This window comes from Populus alba, chromosome 15, assembly GCF_005239225.2.
Source record: "Populus alba chromosome 15, ASM523922v2, whole genome shotgun sequence".
Taxonomy (NCBI): Eukaryota; Viridiplantae; Streptophyta; class Magnoliopsida; order Malpighiales; family Salicaceae; genus Populus; species Populus alba.
The window spans coordinates 8,572,164-8,586,976 of NC_133298.1; the positions used below are offsets into that span (position 1 = coordinate 8,572,164).

The following is a 14,813-nucleotide window of genomic DNA, read 5'->3' on the forward strand; positions in this document are numbered from 1 at the left end:
TTATCTAAGTTTTTCACTTGGGTCCTCTATTTTTTAATGCAACTCTTTCTCTGAAAAAAAAACATGTAATTTGGTGCTTAAAAAACTTAATTATAAAAATTTTTAAAGATGAAAATAAAAATTTATTTAAAAAACACTATTATAATTCAGAGTTAATGTTAGATGGTGAACATTAGAAGGATATTATAGGAAATAAACTAATATAATATTATCTGATTTTATTTCTTAGTTTGGTCCAAATATCATATTCTCTATTTCCCTTTATGCCAAACATCATTTGAAAGAGTTAAAATTTTCAATATAACTATTTTAATACTGTAACTTAGCCTTTTTTTTTTTTTTTTTATGGGGCACTCCGATGAAAAATAATATTTTAACAAATCTTTTTGTATTTTATATAATATGAGAAAAGAAAAAAAATAGTTTAATTTGAAAAAAACATTTAAAATTTCTCTTATTTTATGACTTTTTCTCCAAAAATATATAGGAGAAGAGAAGGGATTTTGGCTTTCCATATCCCTCACCTTTTCGGGTGTCTTTTACATTGAATTTTGAAAATATTTTTAAAAAAATTAATTTTTTTTAAAATTAATATATTTTTAAATTATTTTGATGAATTAATGTTAAAAATAATTTTTAAAATATAAAAAATATTATTTTAAAATAAAAAATATTTTAAAAAATGATCGTTTTTATAATTTTAAATATACTGTACCATTACGGGGGCTTCGGCTTCACCATAAAACTATCCGGCAATGGCTGTATAGGTGAATAAACGGACCAAAATACAGCAATGGGTAACAAGAAAGGACCAAAAAACCAGAAAAACTAAAAATTAGTCATTACGGTATTATATAGAAAAACTGTTAACATTTCACAGCTTCTGTGAATAAAAAGATAGGGAAGAAATGCACATCAACACCAAGAAAAATCCAAAATTCCGCCTACACTACACATAAATTAAAATCTCTCTCACTCTCTCTCTCTCTCTCTCCCCCTTATCTCCTCTTTGGCTTGCTCCTCTGCTAGGGTTTTTCCTTTTTCCTCTAATGTATCTACTCTATTTTTTTTAATAAACAAAGCAGTGGTAGGTAAAGATTAGTACTGGTAGAGAAGAGAGGGAGAGGGTGAGATGGCGTCGAATCCTGCAAATCTATGGGTGCTGTTAGGACTAGGATTAGCTGGTATTTTTTTATTCACTAAAAAGTTTAAGAAAGTTCTCAGAGAAGATTTTGGCGCTTTTATCCACAAGCTTCAGTTGCTTCCTCCGCCGCAGCCTGCTCCTCCTAAAGCTCCTCATCCTCTCACTGGCCTCACCTTCGCCGTCTCCGACTTGTATGTCCCTTCACTTCCGTTCATTAATTATTTTTGCTTGAATCAGTTATTGGAGAGTAATTGAAATAAACTTTGTATGGCGATTAGTCTTGAGTTCAATATTCTTTTTAGGGTTTTAACTTTGTGGTTTTTAATTTTTCAATTTACATTTCTTTTCTGGGTGAATGGCTAATATATTGGGATTGTCAGATTTGATATTGAAGGATATGTGACTGGATTTGGTCATCCAGACTGGGCAAAGACACACGAGGCGGCTTCTCGAACATCTGTTGTCGTTTCGACTCTTGTTGAAGGAGGTGCTACTTGTGTCGGTAAAACTGTTATTGATGAGCTTGCTTATAGGTGTGTTATTGTTCTTTTCAAATCTCTACTCTACAGATTGCTAACTTAGGGCATACTATGAGTTTATGCTATCGTTTGTATGATGATGATGTTGAGTGCTGTTTGTTTTCAGTATCACGGGAGAAAACAAGCATTATGGTACACCTACCAATCCTGTTGAGCCTGCACGAGTACCAGGTGGATCCAGTAGTGGCGCTGCTGTGGCTGTAGCTGCTAATCTGGCTGACTTCTCTTTGGGTGAGCTTCTTATTATCTTTCTTCCGACTTCTTTTCTGTTTAGATCACCAGGCAATCTTCGTTGATCACGGGGTTGAGTTCAGAAACTTTTGAATTGCTTTCATGCAAATGTTTTATGTGAAACCTTTGTATATGCTTGGGTTGCTTTCCTTTTGTTTCCAAATTATCATTAGTGTGAATGCCCTTTAGACCGCAAGGCAATCACAATTGTCATAAATTTGAAAGCCCAAACATTGTCCTATGAGCAGGTTTCATAATTATATATCAAACAATCTTGGTTTTCATTCATTTGATTTTGGTCACTGTTGTTGTTATGATTAAGTTGGGTCATTGATGGATACTGGTTAGCATGAAGCTCTCTAACATATTTTTAACAGTTTGTAAATTGGTCTGTTCTTTTGTTGTTTTTTATTTTTCTTTTCTTAACTTAACTTTCCATGGAGTTTTATTTTTCTATATGCGGCACAAACCTTTCTTATATCAGTCACCGAGACAAATCTTATTAATTGAATATTTTGTAATGGAGTTATTTTTATATGTATACTTATATAAAGTACATTTTAAATTGGCAGTGATTATAATTTAATTCTTACAGAAACCAAATATATTTTACCGTGATTTAATTGAAGTTGATTTATATATAGCGGAAGTTGTGTGGTTCCTCAAACAGAAATGGAATATGATATTAAACTATTCTATAAATGGAATGCATGATTTGCGTGATACTTTTTTTGGGAAAATTTTATAGTGCACAAAGAGTTACTAGTGGCATCCTATTAGTTATTATCCGGGGCCTACTTTCTAGAAAGAGACAAACACAAATAGGAAAGAGAATAAAATCCATTACCCACCAAAAGTCATAAGAATATCTATACCTAGGATTTCTCTCTCCTTATATGTATCTATTTCTTGAAAATGGACTCCAAGAAGTACCTAATAGGATGCCACTAGTTTCTTCCTGAGCACCATAAAATTTCGACTTTGTTTTACTGTATTTATTCATGTAATATAGGATACTGCTGTTCAGGCCATTCTGCTGTTAAATTTCTTTAGATTATGCAAGTTGTGAATTTTTGGCATTTCCAGACTACTTAATAAAATTTTAGCTTTCTGGACATTAATTTAACCTCTATTAAACACGCAAATTTTGGAATGTGCATTTGATACAGATATTTTTATGGCAGGTGTTGATACTGTTGGTGGTGTGAGAGTACCTGCTGGATTTTGTGGTATCATAGGGTTTCGACCCTCGTATGGAGCTATTTCAAAGATAGGAGTCTTACCTGTTTCAGCCAGTCTTGACACTGTTGGTATGTAAGGGTCACATTTTGGAAATTATCTTGTTTATGTTTCTCTTATGGATTTTGGTCCAGGTTAAGTAAAGGAAATAATGTTGTTGACAACCTACATTTTTCTGTATTGCAATTGTTGAATGTCCTTTGTTGGTCTCTATTTCAAATTGATACAGGTTTTTCTGATTGAACATTTTTCTCTCATATTACTTTCAAGTAGAAATATAATTGATGTTTGTGTGTTTCAACTTGCTCCACATGTTTTTTAACTTTAAAAAAATATAATTGGAACACGATATGATTTAGCTGTATTTTGCACAGATCTTGGTTTTACCTTTTCAAGAAAAGAATCAATCATGCAAATGTTTAAGCTAGGATTGATCATATAATTACTTATTGTGTAATTTAACTTGGTGATGACTGATATCAATTCTATTGAATGGGAACTCTGAAGTTTGGTCTTTTCGTTGCACATTTATTTAATGAGCTAAAGCTCTAAACTTTGTAGTGCCCTGTACTACCGACTAGTTATGAAGTAGCTCTGAATGACAGATAGCATTTCATTGTTTGTTGCTTGAGGCAAGCAATCCTCAACTTAATCCATGCTTTTGGAACGACCTAAGAGCTGGTTTTGTTGGCTTAATAAGCTCCTTGAACAAGATCAAAATAAAAATAAAAATCTATCAAAACCTTGCTCTGAAGTTGAATTTGCTTCTTTATTTTCCACACCACTTTATTTGTAATTTATTTTGCTTTGAGCATGTGTGTAAAACATCATCTTTGAAGTAGAGGTCATTTTATTCTCTTGTCCAGCCATTGATTGACTATTACTTTGTATCAATGAGATTCCTGTTGATGCTCTCTGATTGCCTCATCAATACGAAATTTTGATCAACTTCTGAAACAACTCCTGCAGGTTGGTTTGCTAAGGATCCTAATATTCTGCGACGTGTTGGACATGTTCTTCTTCAATCTGCTTTTGGAGGTCAACGTAGTCCTAGGCAAATTATAATGGCAGATGATTGTTTTCAGTCACTAAAGTTTCCTGTTGATAGAATTACCCAGGTGGTGGTTAAATCAACTGAAAAGCATTTTGGAAGTATGTCATGATCTTCTGAACTAGAGTTATAAATTTTTTCCTTTGTTATATTTCACAAATATTTGCTCTTCTCTAGTGGAGTTTGTCTCTGAATTATACCTCGACACACTTCTTCAGGACAATTATTGAAGCATGAAATTCTTGACGTGTATCTGAATTCTAAAGTTCCAAGCCTGAAAGAGTTCCATAACAAAAAAACAAATGGTGAAGTTAAAACTTCTTCAATAAGATTGCTTGCGAATGTCATGCAGCTTCTTCATAGGTATGTCTTTCAGATAATCAAGTATGAATATATGATTGATTTTTAGTGGAAAAGCTGAGAATGGGATGCAGTTGTAGTCAAAATTTCCTTTGAAGGCACGATGACATTTTATCCACTGTTTGTAATTGTACCACCATAGAACTTTGTTCTTTTTTCCACTTTTTGTGATATGATTGGAAAACCAATCTAAATTAGTTTTTGATTAGCTTTCTTCATCTGTTTTTTTGGTCGCATGGGATGGAGGTATCATTATCAATCATATTTAGGCATATGGTGGTGGTTTGATATAGATCATTTATGTGTACAGTACATGCAAGAAATTTATAGTGCTCAAACATCAATCTAGCCCAGTCATCTGTAGCAAAAAATCAGGATGTCAACCGGCAGTTGCTTATGGCTTATAAAATGTATTTATAGTTTCTAATCAGGTGTAGTAGTTAGAAACTGTTTCTTACCTTCAAATTATGATCAATACACTGAATATAATGCTATCAGAAGTGTCATGATCTGTTAAAGCTACAACGTACAAACCAAATAATTATTTCCTCTGCATTTTGGACTAGACCTGGGTGTTTTTTGACTTAATTATATGTGTTTATTTAACTTGTTGAGGATGATAGAATTCTGTGATGTTCGCTTTCTTGATGAGCATTTGAGTATGGTGTATGACGTGAAAGTTGGATGCTTCTTCTTCACTTTATTATACCTTTTATTTTGATATTATCTGGACAATATGAACCTTGTCTCTATCTTGTAATAGATATGAGTTCAGAAGCAATCACGAGGAATGGATTAACACAGTAAAGCCGATTCTTGAACCCAATTTCTCAGCTCAGATGAATGAAACAATGGAGCTGTCAGATGCAGAGATTGAACTCTGCAAGTCTATTAGAGAAGAAATGCGTTCAGCTATCAACTCTCTATTGAAGGTATTCTTTTCTTAAATGATGCTCTTTGAATTTGAATATCACAAGTCACTAATAGTTTATATAAACAAAAATATTATTTGTTGAAAACTAAAAGAGATGCTTTGTTAACTAGAAGCTGACATTGGCTTAATGTCTTATCTTATATACTGGAATTGATTTATCTCTGCTTAAGCTTCGATCAACTCCTAAGGATGCATTAATGAATACAGCTAAAAGAAAAGAGTGGTTGTTTAGATTTTAATACATTGCCCAGCTTTTGTCTTATGTTTTCCGCCCAAATAAAGAAAAATGAGTCTCGGGAAAAAGAACAGAGTTGAAACAATTAAAAAAAAACAATAATAATTGGTTGAACAACATGTATGAGATCATTGTTTTTATTGCAATTCATCATCCTTTAATGCTCTCTATTACTCTGTTTTTATATACTAGGTTGACGATAGGATTGTCACAGTGCATACAGTAGTCCCTTATATCTAACTTTGGCTTTTATTTTCTCATTACACGTCAATGTTAGTTCTGAAATGCAAGGATCTTGTATCCTTCAATTCTATGACTGGGCTTTAGGATATATGGTTATGCTCGTTTTAGCTAGTTGATGGGCTCATTATATCCTTGTCCCAGTTTATTTTTTATTTTTATTTTTTTTAACTATATAACCTTCTGTCTTTCAAAGCGGGTTTCTTCTTCTAGAACTTCATTAACTTTTTTTCTCATTTTATGAATATGTAGGAGCACTTGGAAAAGAAAACACATTGCACTTCTATTATAATTTGTGTAATTGGTTTGAGTTAGGGTCTTGGAGCTTGAATTAACATTTCTGTTTGTTTTTCCAAATAGTGCAACCTTCTTGATTATCTAATTTTGATTTGTTTATTCTTAATGGTTATATTGATTATGCCTCTTAAACACTTTTATTTTATGTTCTTTTGGTTTCTGTGGCTTTCCAGGATGATGGGATTCTGGTGGTCCCTACAACTGCTTATCTTCCTCCAAAACTTGGTGGGAAGGAGATTTTATCAGAAGAATATCAGAGCTCTTCATTTGGTCTTTTGAGTATTGCTAGCCTATCAGGTTGCTGTCAGGTGAATCTCTCTCTCTCTCTCTCTCATGCACACATGCATGTGCAAATGGCAATAAGACGCGGCACTAAATTCCTGTTTCCTCTTATAACAACAAATTTTTGTTATTTAACTTTTTTTTTTGTTATGTTTCAGGTCACTGTACCATTAGGATATTATAACAAGTGTCCTGTCTCAGTGTCCTTGATAGCCAGACATGGCAGTGATCGCTTTTTACTAGATACAGTGCAGACCATGTATAAAACTTTGCAAGAACAAGCTGAGACATATGTGAATTCCAAATCGAGTAACACAGACAGCCGGGAAAATTCTGCTGAGATGGCTAAAGAAAAGGTAGATTATGCATTCTTAACGTGTCTTGCCTGTCAAAACTGTAACATGTCCAGTGACAGATTTTGGATTGAATTTGATTGCACTTAGCATGTTGATCTTGATCTTTTATTTGATGACTTTAATGCTTGCTTTAAATCAATTTCCATATGCACCTCAGATGTTGACCGAGTGTCAAAAGTTAGAACTGAGCCTTGGATTTAGCTGTACTAGTAGATTTACTGTCGTAAGTAAAATGTTGTTCACAGTGCACCTTTGCATGACAAACTGTTCTAGATAATCAAATGGAATTTAATCTTGGGTCCAGTGCCCATCTTGTTTTAATATTAAGCTGAACATGAAAAAAAGTTAAATTCACTATATATATATATATATATATTTAGTGAATTTAACTTTTTTTCATGTTCAGCTTGTGGTTCTCTCCCTCTCTTCTAAAGAGAAAAAGGAAGTCCACTGAATTTTTCTGAATATATTTGCTAATTCTATTTCATGTTGTTGATAATACTGCTTATTCAATGGTTTACGTGATGAATTTGAAAAGTTTTATGTTTTCTTTTTAGATATCTCAGCCAGTTGGATGTGCACTTGTAGTGGTGATAGCATGACAGCTACAATTTTTTGTTATCATTAAACTGTTTATATATCTTTCTGAGAAAATTGGCTTCTTGGTTGCTGCTCTTTGCACCCTTTTTCAATTGGTGTTTAAAAAAATTAAATAAGTAAATGAAAAGATGTTTCAAGGTAGATGCACAAGAGAAGATCACAGACACATACCAGCAGCACCTGAACAGCAGCTTGGTGATGCTGCCAATGATCAATGGATGTTTTTTTTTTTTTTTTTTAAAAAAAAAAAATTTGATCACCTTCTTTAAATGTGTATTTTCATTTCAACTTATCTTGGACTACATAAGATGGGAGACTTGTGATTCTCATAGTTTGGAAAATATGTTAGTAGTCATCTTTCTGACTTTATTCAGTGTCTGGTTTCATGCAAAAGATTAATTAGTTTCATATTGTTTTTCCACCCTATATATACTTTACAAATGTTCTGTGATATATTAAAATGGATCTTTATTGAGCCTGAACTCTTTGCTTGCCACCTAATTCTATGATCAAGGGCAATCAAGCATTTAAGGAGCAGCAGTGGCAGAAGGCAATTAGCTATTATAACGAAGCTATCAAACTTAATGACAAGAATGCAACGTATTACAGTAACAGAGCTGCAGCATATCTTGAACTGGGAAGGTATTTTTTTATTCTTGAACATTGTTGTATAGGTATCTTATTGTACTTGCTTGACATGTTTTATTTTTTACTTTCAGTTTCCAACATGCTGAAGCAGATTGTTCCAATGCTATCAACCTTGATAAAAAGGTGATTTCTTGCTATTTTTTATTAGTTTTGTCATGGATTGCTTGTTATCACTATTTTTCATTAACTACAATGAATTTCTCTTTGAAACTTGCCAATTTGTTAAGGTTTGCTTTATACATCTGAAGCGACGGTTATTCCTGGAGATTTAGTGCACTTTGCTTTAGTTTAGTCAGACTACTTTAACATTGGTTCCTGTTTTCCATTTCGTTTCCAGAATGTTAAGGCTTATTTGCGAAGAGGGACAGCAAGAGAGATGCTTGGTTACTATAAGGATGCAATTGAAGGTGAGTCAATTCATCACATTACAAGTTTCTCTGAGTAGATTTGTTCTTTGTTTCATCTTTTCATCTATATGTTAGCTGCTTGCTCCCTGGCTTTGGTCAAATCCAGGTGCCATGTCAACAGAGAAGAGGATAATTTAAATGGGCCCCAAATTAAACATTGTTGGTTTCAATTAAAAAGAGGACAGTTTTTATTTTTGAAGGGGCGGTATGCCAAATATATATTCGTCTTTGGAATTTGTCTGATCCGTATCTTCCAGTTGTTTATAATCTTACCGCGTGACCCCACTGGATTAATGAAACCTTTTATTCTTGCAGATTTCAAATATGCCCTGGTGCTTGAGCCAACTAATAAAAGAGCATCCCTCTCTGCTGAAAGATTGCAGAAAGTTTTTGCAGCAGGTTATTGAAGTAAAACCAATAGTTTCCGGGAGGGGAGAAGTTTAAGATTTAGCAGTCTTATACATCAAAGCTTCGGTTGGTGGCTCTATGCCAATGACCCCAGTTAAGTAGTTGATACTTGATAGATGCCAATTTATGCCTGGTTTTTCCATGGGGCCTTTTTGCTTGTAGAATTTGTGGTTGAACACCTTAGGAGCTCTGGAGAAATTGTTGCCAAAACCTGTAATTATAGTCCAATTTTGTTTGTTTAAATATTCTACAACAGGCATGCAATTCTAGTTTTGAGGGGAGATTTTTTGTTTGAAAAATCTTTTCTTTTATTGGGATCTAGATCTCACGCCAGCTATTTCATTCCTGCCTGTTCATTGACAGCAAGAAAAAGGCGAGAAAGGAAAAGAGAGCTTGACTATCTGCCTATACTGGAGTATAACGTTTCAATGTTAATGTCCAAAATTCTACGTCGTCTGGTGGTGGCGTTTAATCAGAGGGTTAATAAAAGGAGGCCTTTCTGCATCGTTCCGATCAAGGAAACAACTTGTGCCCGGTGCCCAAGTGAAACAACCAGATGCTATGAGATGTTAGCCGCCCGTTCATCTCGCTCTTTCCAGATCAAACTTGACTTCCAACTTTTCCTGTAATGGTAACATCTTAGTTACGTGTCCAGGTGTTTAATGGAAGTGGGTTGTGAGAGATTTACTTCCCTAATAACTTAGCTAATTACATACACCAGATAGAACCCATACCCTGACCACGTTGCCGAGAAATCCCCCAAGCACCATCACCAAACCTAAATTGCATTACACAAATAAACACCATAAGGCCCAAAGGAAAAATAAAAATAAAAATAAAAATGAAAGGGCAGTGAACAATCTTGACGAAGAAACAATGTCGTTTACAAAACACCATTTATTAATCTCCAAGTGCATTATTCCATCACTCGCGTAAAAGGAGATAACCATTGTATATGATAGAAACGAGCTCTGTGCATGAGAGAATGGGATCCTTTTAGTTGCCTCAGCAGGAAATGATGGACCTACTCCTGGTGCATTTGGAAATACAACTCCATGGATTCTCACGGTTGCTGCTTGCACCATCAGCAGGGCTTTTTTCCATCTAATGTCTTCAGTACCGAGTCTTAATGCTAATACTGCTGGGAAGTTTTACCCCTTGATCAATTCAATGGATGTTAAAGCTGCCAATGCCTCCAGTGACCAGGCAAGATTTTGCCTTGTTGGATCCCTTGATGCAATGAGAGTGAGAGAAAAAATTGTACTTGCAATGAACACCATGATGCAGAAAAGGGTTTGGTTGTTGCTCAAGCTAGTGGTATGGGTTTGATACTTGCTAATCCATCGAATACTCCTGAAATCAGACCTTGGGTACATTAAATGTATTCTTGGGTACAATAAATTAAATTTCTGGTTTTTCTTAAAAACAGAGAAACCGGTCTCTTGATTAAAACAAAAAAAAATAATCTATTGGTTGAGAATCGGTTGACTCGTTAAGTCGGCATAATTACTTTCCTTGATCAAATTAGATTTTTCTTTGTTTAATTTAATTCCTTATTTGTCTAAGACTTTAAATCTATAAACAGACTTGTAATAAGAAGTATAAACATAAGAGTAAAGAGAAAAAGGTGAATATAAAGAAAAACACTTAATTAAACATACATCCCTATCAAATTTCTTCTTGTTCTTTAGCCTTGAGATTTATCATTACTATCCATAATAAGCTACTGCACTAATTTTTTTTCAATAAATGTTATCAGAGCTTATTTTGATTATTTGGCATAGCCAATCTAAACTTTCCACTTTAATTTCCTCATTTGACAAAGGATAACTATGAAATTTGGTGTATTCGTGAGAAAGCTTGGCTAGATTCCTAAGATGTTTGGGAAACAATTGAAAACAATCTTTGAAGAGCTTATTGAAGGAGTGACGTTGACTTTAATCCAAAGAGAGGCTGTGCAAAAGGCATGAAGGAAGGATCAATAAACATTCACCATCACCCCATTAATTTTTGGATGATATCACTTTTGAGGTAGCGGCTAATACTACCATCACCAAGCAAGCATGAGAAGTTTTGCAACAATTAAACGAAGGACTTGATAATATAAAAACGATACGCCTATAAAAGTTACGAGGTGATTTTGAAAAATCACATATTCTTGAATTAGAGAGTATTTAAGATTAGCTTTCTAGAGTATCAACAATATACAATCAGATTAAAAGACATAGGGAGAAGATGAAAGAAACATATTTTTTTTCTTTTTTTTCCTCCTAGTTTTATCAGTCTAGTATCCTTGAATAAATTTTTATATTTTAAGATTAAATTACTTTATAACTGAATTTCAAATAAATTATATATGCTTAAATCAATGATTTTTTTTTTTAATTCTTTCTTGTTGCAAGCAACATATTCTAACTCTTCAAAATTGTGAAAGGATTTTATAAAAAAGTGATAGCTATTTTCATTATGTAGATTAAGACGATGGAATTGTGTATATGAATTTTTATTTATGTTACTTTTTCGAAATCCTATGTAATATAAGAAGTTTTCGAGTCATGCTCTCACTTCTCACCGCTTTAATTTGAAAATTAAATAAAAAAATTCAAGGAATCATCCTACATTCCTACAACATATATATAAACTTAAAAGAAACATCCATAGATAATTTAACCACTCCTGTGTAAGCTTAAATAATATATTTAAACCCACTAGATAATTTAGTTTAATTAATTTATCCTTCACTCAATCCCATCTTCTCCTACTTCCCAAGCAAAAGTCAATCTTTTCTAGTGTATGTTTTTGAAATTCTATGCGAATCCTCGCATAAAAAGAAAAGTCCCATTCTCCAACAAAGCAACTAGCTAGCTTTGCCGGCTTTCGATAAGATAACGATACCAATGCCAACATCTGGACACCCTTTGCTTACATTAAAGGAGCTTTACGTATATGTTTGCAACTTTATATCAGAAGTTGCCTTTTGTTCCGAGAAAAAAAAACAAGGTTTGTACTATGTACACGGTGGAGTATTGGGTTTTTAAATATTATACATGCAATAAAAATAAATAAATAAAACTATTTGAGAGTTTTTAATAACTTGGTAGACAGATTTGATTTATAGCTGTTTAAAAATTTATTATTTGAAAATTTGATCATTTTTAGTTTTGTATAATTCTTTAAAGATTGAGTTGTCGCAAATCATAAATCGTTTAATTGTTCGACCTTCAACAATAATCCATATGAATTACCAATGAGAAATCTGTTAAAGATAATTTTAGAAATTTAATCAATCAAGTCTCTACTTAATTATTTTATGGCTAGAATTATAATCCCTGAATTAAATACATTCTAATGCTTAATTTCTAAACTTATTTTCAATCAAGTCACACTTTATTAATTATCTCAGTTTAATTTTTAACTAATAATTTTTAATGTGTGTGACCCATTAAGTTCTTTATATGTTGGCCCAAACATAAATTATAACTCTAATAAAATATAATTAAATAAATTAAATAATTTAATTTATTATCAATTCAAAAATTGATTAATTTATATTTAAAGATCAGGTGCATCGTTTAGCAAATATGTCATGATCCCCCAAATATTAGAAAAGTAATTAGTGGTTTGATTTAACATTTTAATGACCGGTTTCTTAGTATAATTAATATCATTTTATCAATAATATTCTAATTTAAAAGCATGAAGTATCTCTTCCATGTTAAATCATGTTTGTTCTCTACATAATAGTCATTGATAATTTGAATAAGATTTGAAATTTTTTTTCATTCCACCTTGACCAAGGATTTCTTGGTCAATATTATTTGAGAATAGATGAAATTTTTTTTTCTATTTCATCTAGGGTGATGAATCTTCTCTTGATCACTCAAGTAACTTCATATAGTTCATGATATACCTAATGTTTGCCTATTGGTCACCTCGATCAAAGCATAACATTCTCTATATAAGATAATTTAGTGATCTCAAGTCTAAGGATCACTTACACAACCATCACGTGAGCCTTTCCATAGATATAAGTGATCTCTTTATATTGGATTCTCATGCAGGTCAATTCAGTGTACATGTCTTATGACAAACATCTAGATATTAGTTTTAGGTATCTCTTATACCTCAAATTATGATAACAATTGCTTTTTTTCATAAAGAAAAAAACATAATATGTATCAATTTTTACGGCTTTAATGTATACGAATATAATAATAACATGTGTAACCAACCAATTGGCTATATGACATATTAAACTAACTATCTCTTACTTACACCAAAAATCAATCGCTCATGTATCTAATAATACCATATTGCTCCATGTACCATTAATGCTTTTGCATGGATAATGACTTAATAAGAGGATCTTCTAGATTCTTTTCGGTGAGTACTCACTCTATCATATTTCTTTTCATTGATTTATCAAATCAAATAGAATTTTTAAGTACATATTTGGATCATCGATGATACATTGGTTCCTTTGCTTATGCAATGGATCCAATGTTATTACAGTACAAGGCAATTGGATCAATAATGTTAGGAACAAACCTAGTTCATTAATGAACTTCTTGATCCAAACAACCTTTTTGTTTCCTCAGACGTAGAAGTGTACTCTTATTCAATTGTAAAATCAGTTGTGCTTTCTTGTTTAGAACTCTTCTACCTCAGAGCATTACCATTTAGAATAAAATATATATTGAATCGTATTCACTATTTTCCCAACATTTCATTGAAAAAAATCCTAATTTAAACAATTTTGAACTTCCAGTTTATCTTATCCATTGATGAATCCTATAGCCAAGTATAGGATACCATTTCCATCATATATCTCTCAATATGTGTCTTAGAATACATGTCTTTGGAGGGAGGTGTTCCATGCAAAATAGATAAGAATCCAATCTTAAATTCTTCATTGCTAAGCTATTTTAACATTTAGTCTATATTCATGGATTGTGACAATTTAAGCAAGCTTCTATCTCTATCTCTATAGAGCTTTAAATCCAATATATAGGTTGCTTATCTAGATTTTTTTTATGGAGAAATTTTCAGATAGCCACAACTTTATTGATTAAAGTAAAGATATGTTGTTTGTTAACAATAATAAGTCATCTACATAAAATATTAGAAAAACAACACCACTCTCACTAACCTTTTGTAAACACATGGTTCATCCATATTTTTATGAAATCAAATATGTTGATTATACCATCAAAATCGAATCTTCCTACTCCTTAAAGCTTGCATTGTACATTTGTAAATTACCTTTCATGTTAGTTTCTCTCTTAAAGACCCATTTAGATACATTGAGTTTTATCCCTTCAAGTAGATCAACCAAGTTTCAAACTTTGTTAGTAGATGAAGTCCATAGCTTTAAGTCATTTATTGGAATAAATATCATATATTACTTTCAAGTAATTGGTAGGCTCATCAATTATGAGCAACATATCATTCATAGCTTCCATGAGAGGTCCTTATCTCATTGATGCATGACATATCCTACCATATTTATATAGATTTTGTGTTTCTTAAGGTTCAGGCTAAAGCCTTGAAAATATATTTCATCTGAAAGTAGTGTCCTAAGAGGTGTAAAGAATCTCATTCTCTTTTAGATAATCCTTGAGATATTTGGTCAATTATTAATCACCTAGACCCAAACGAAGTTTTTTAAATAATTATTCCAATTTGTATTTTAATTTTACTGCAGTTTATATTGAACTTACGTATTTTAAATTTAGGTATATACAAACCATTTATATAATTACTAGATTCATAAAAAATATAATGATTATAAAATAATAATATTTATCCTCAATAATAAATTCAAATCAATTTAATACCAAAT

At 32.2% G+C, this 14,813-nt stretch overlaps 1 protein-coding gene across 1 annotated transcript; it reads left to right on the forward strand.

Annotated features, from left to right (window-relative positions):
• Nucleotides 1–894: 894 nt before the first annotated feature.
• On the forward strand, nt 895–9,288 carry LOC118050927 (outer envelope protein 64, chloroplastic). Its single transcript, XM_035061393.2, has 13 exons — nt 895–1,335; nt 1,525–1,677; nt 1,790–1,914; nt 3,099–3,224; nt 4,123–4,305; nt 4,423–4,567; nt 5,328–5,496; nt 6,444–6,578; nt 6,711–6,908; nt 8,023–8,150; nt 8,228–8,279; nt 8,494–8,563; nt 8,879–9,288. The coding sequence occupies exons 1-13, from the start codon at nt 1,133–1,135 to the stop codon at nt 8,968–8,970; spliced, it is 1,779 nt and encodes a 592-aa protein (XP_034917284.1). The 5' UTR covers nt 895–1,132; the 3' UTR covers nt 8,971–9,288.
• Nucleotides 9,289–14,813: the final 5,525 nt, after the last annotated feature.

Bases quoted from the DNA above. Each gene is read 5' to 3' on its own strand.
- LOC118050927 (XM_035061393.2), top strand. From the start codon at position 1,133: ATGGCGTCGAATCCTGCAAATCTATGGGTGCTGTTAGGACTAGGATTA. The intron at 1,678-1,789 runs GTGTGTTATTGT...GTTTGTTTTCAG, and splicing joins ATTGATGAGCTTGCTTATAG to TATCACGGGAGAAAACAAGC. The intron at 6,579-6,710 runs GTGAATCTCTCT...GTTATGTTTCAG, and splicing joins GCCTATCAGGTTGCTGTCAG to GTCACTGTACCATTAGGATA.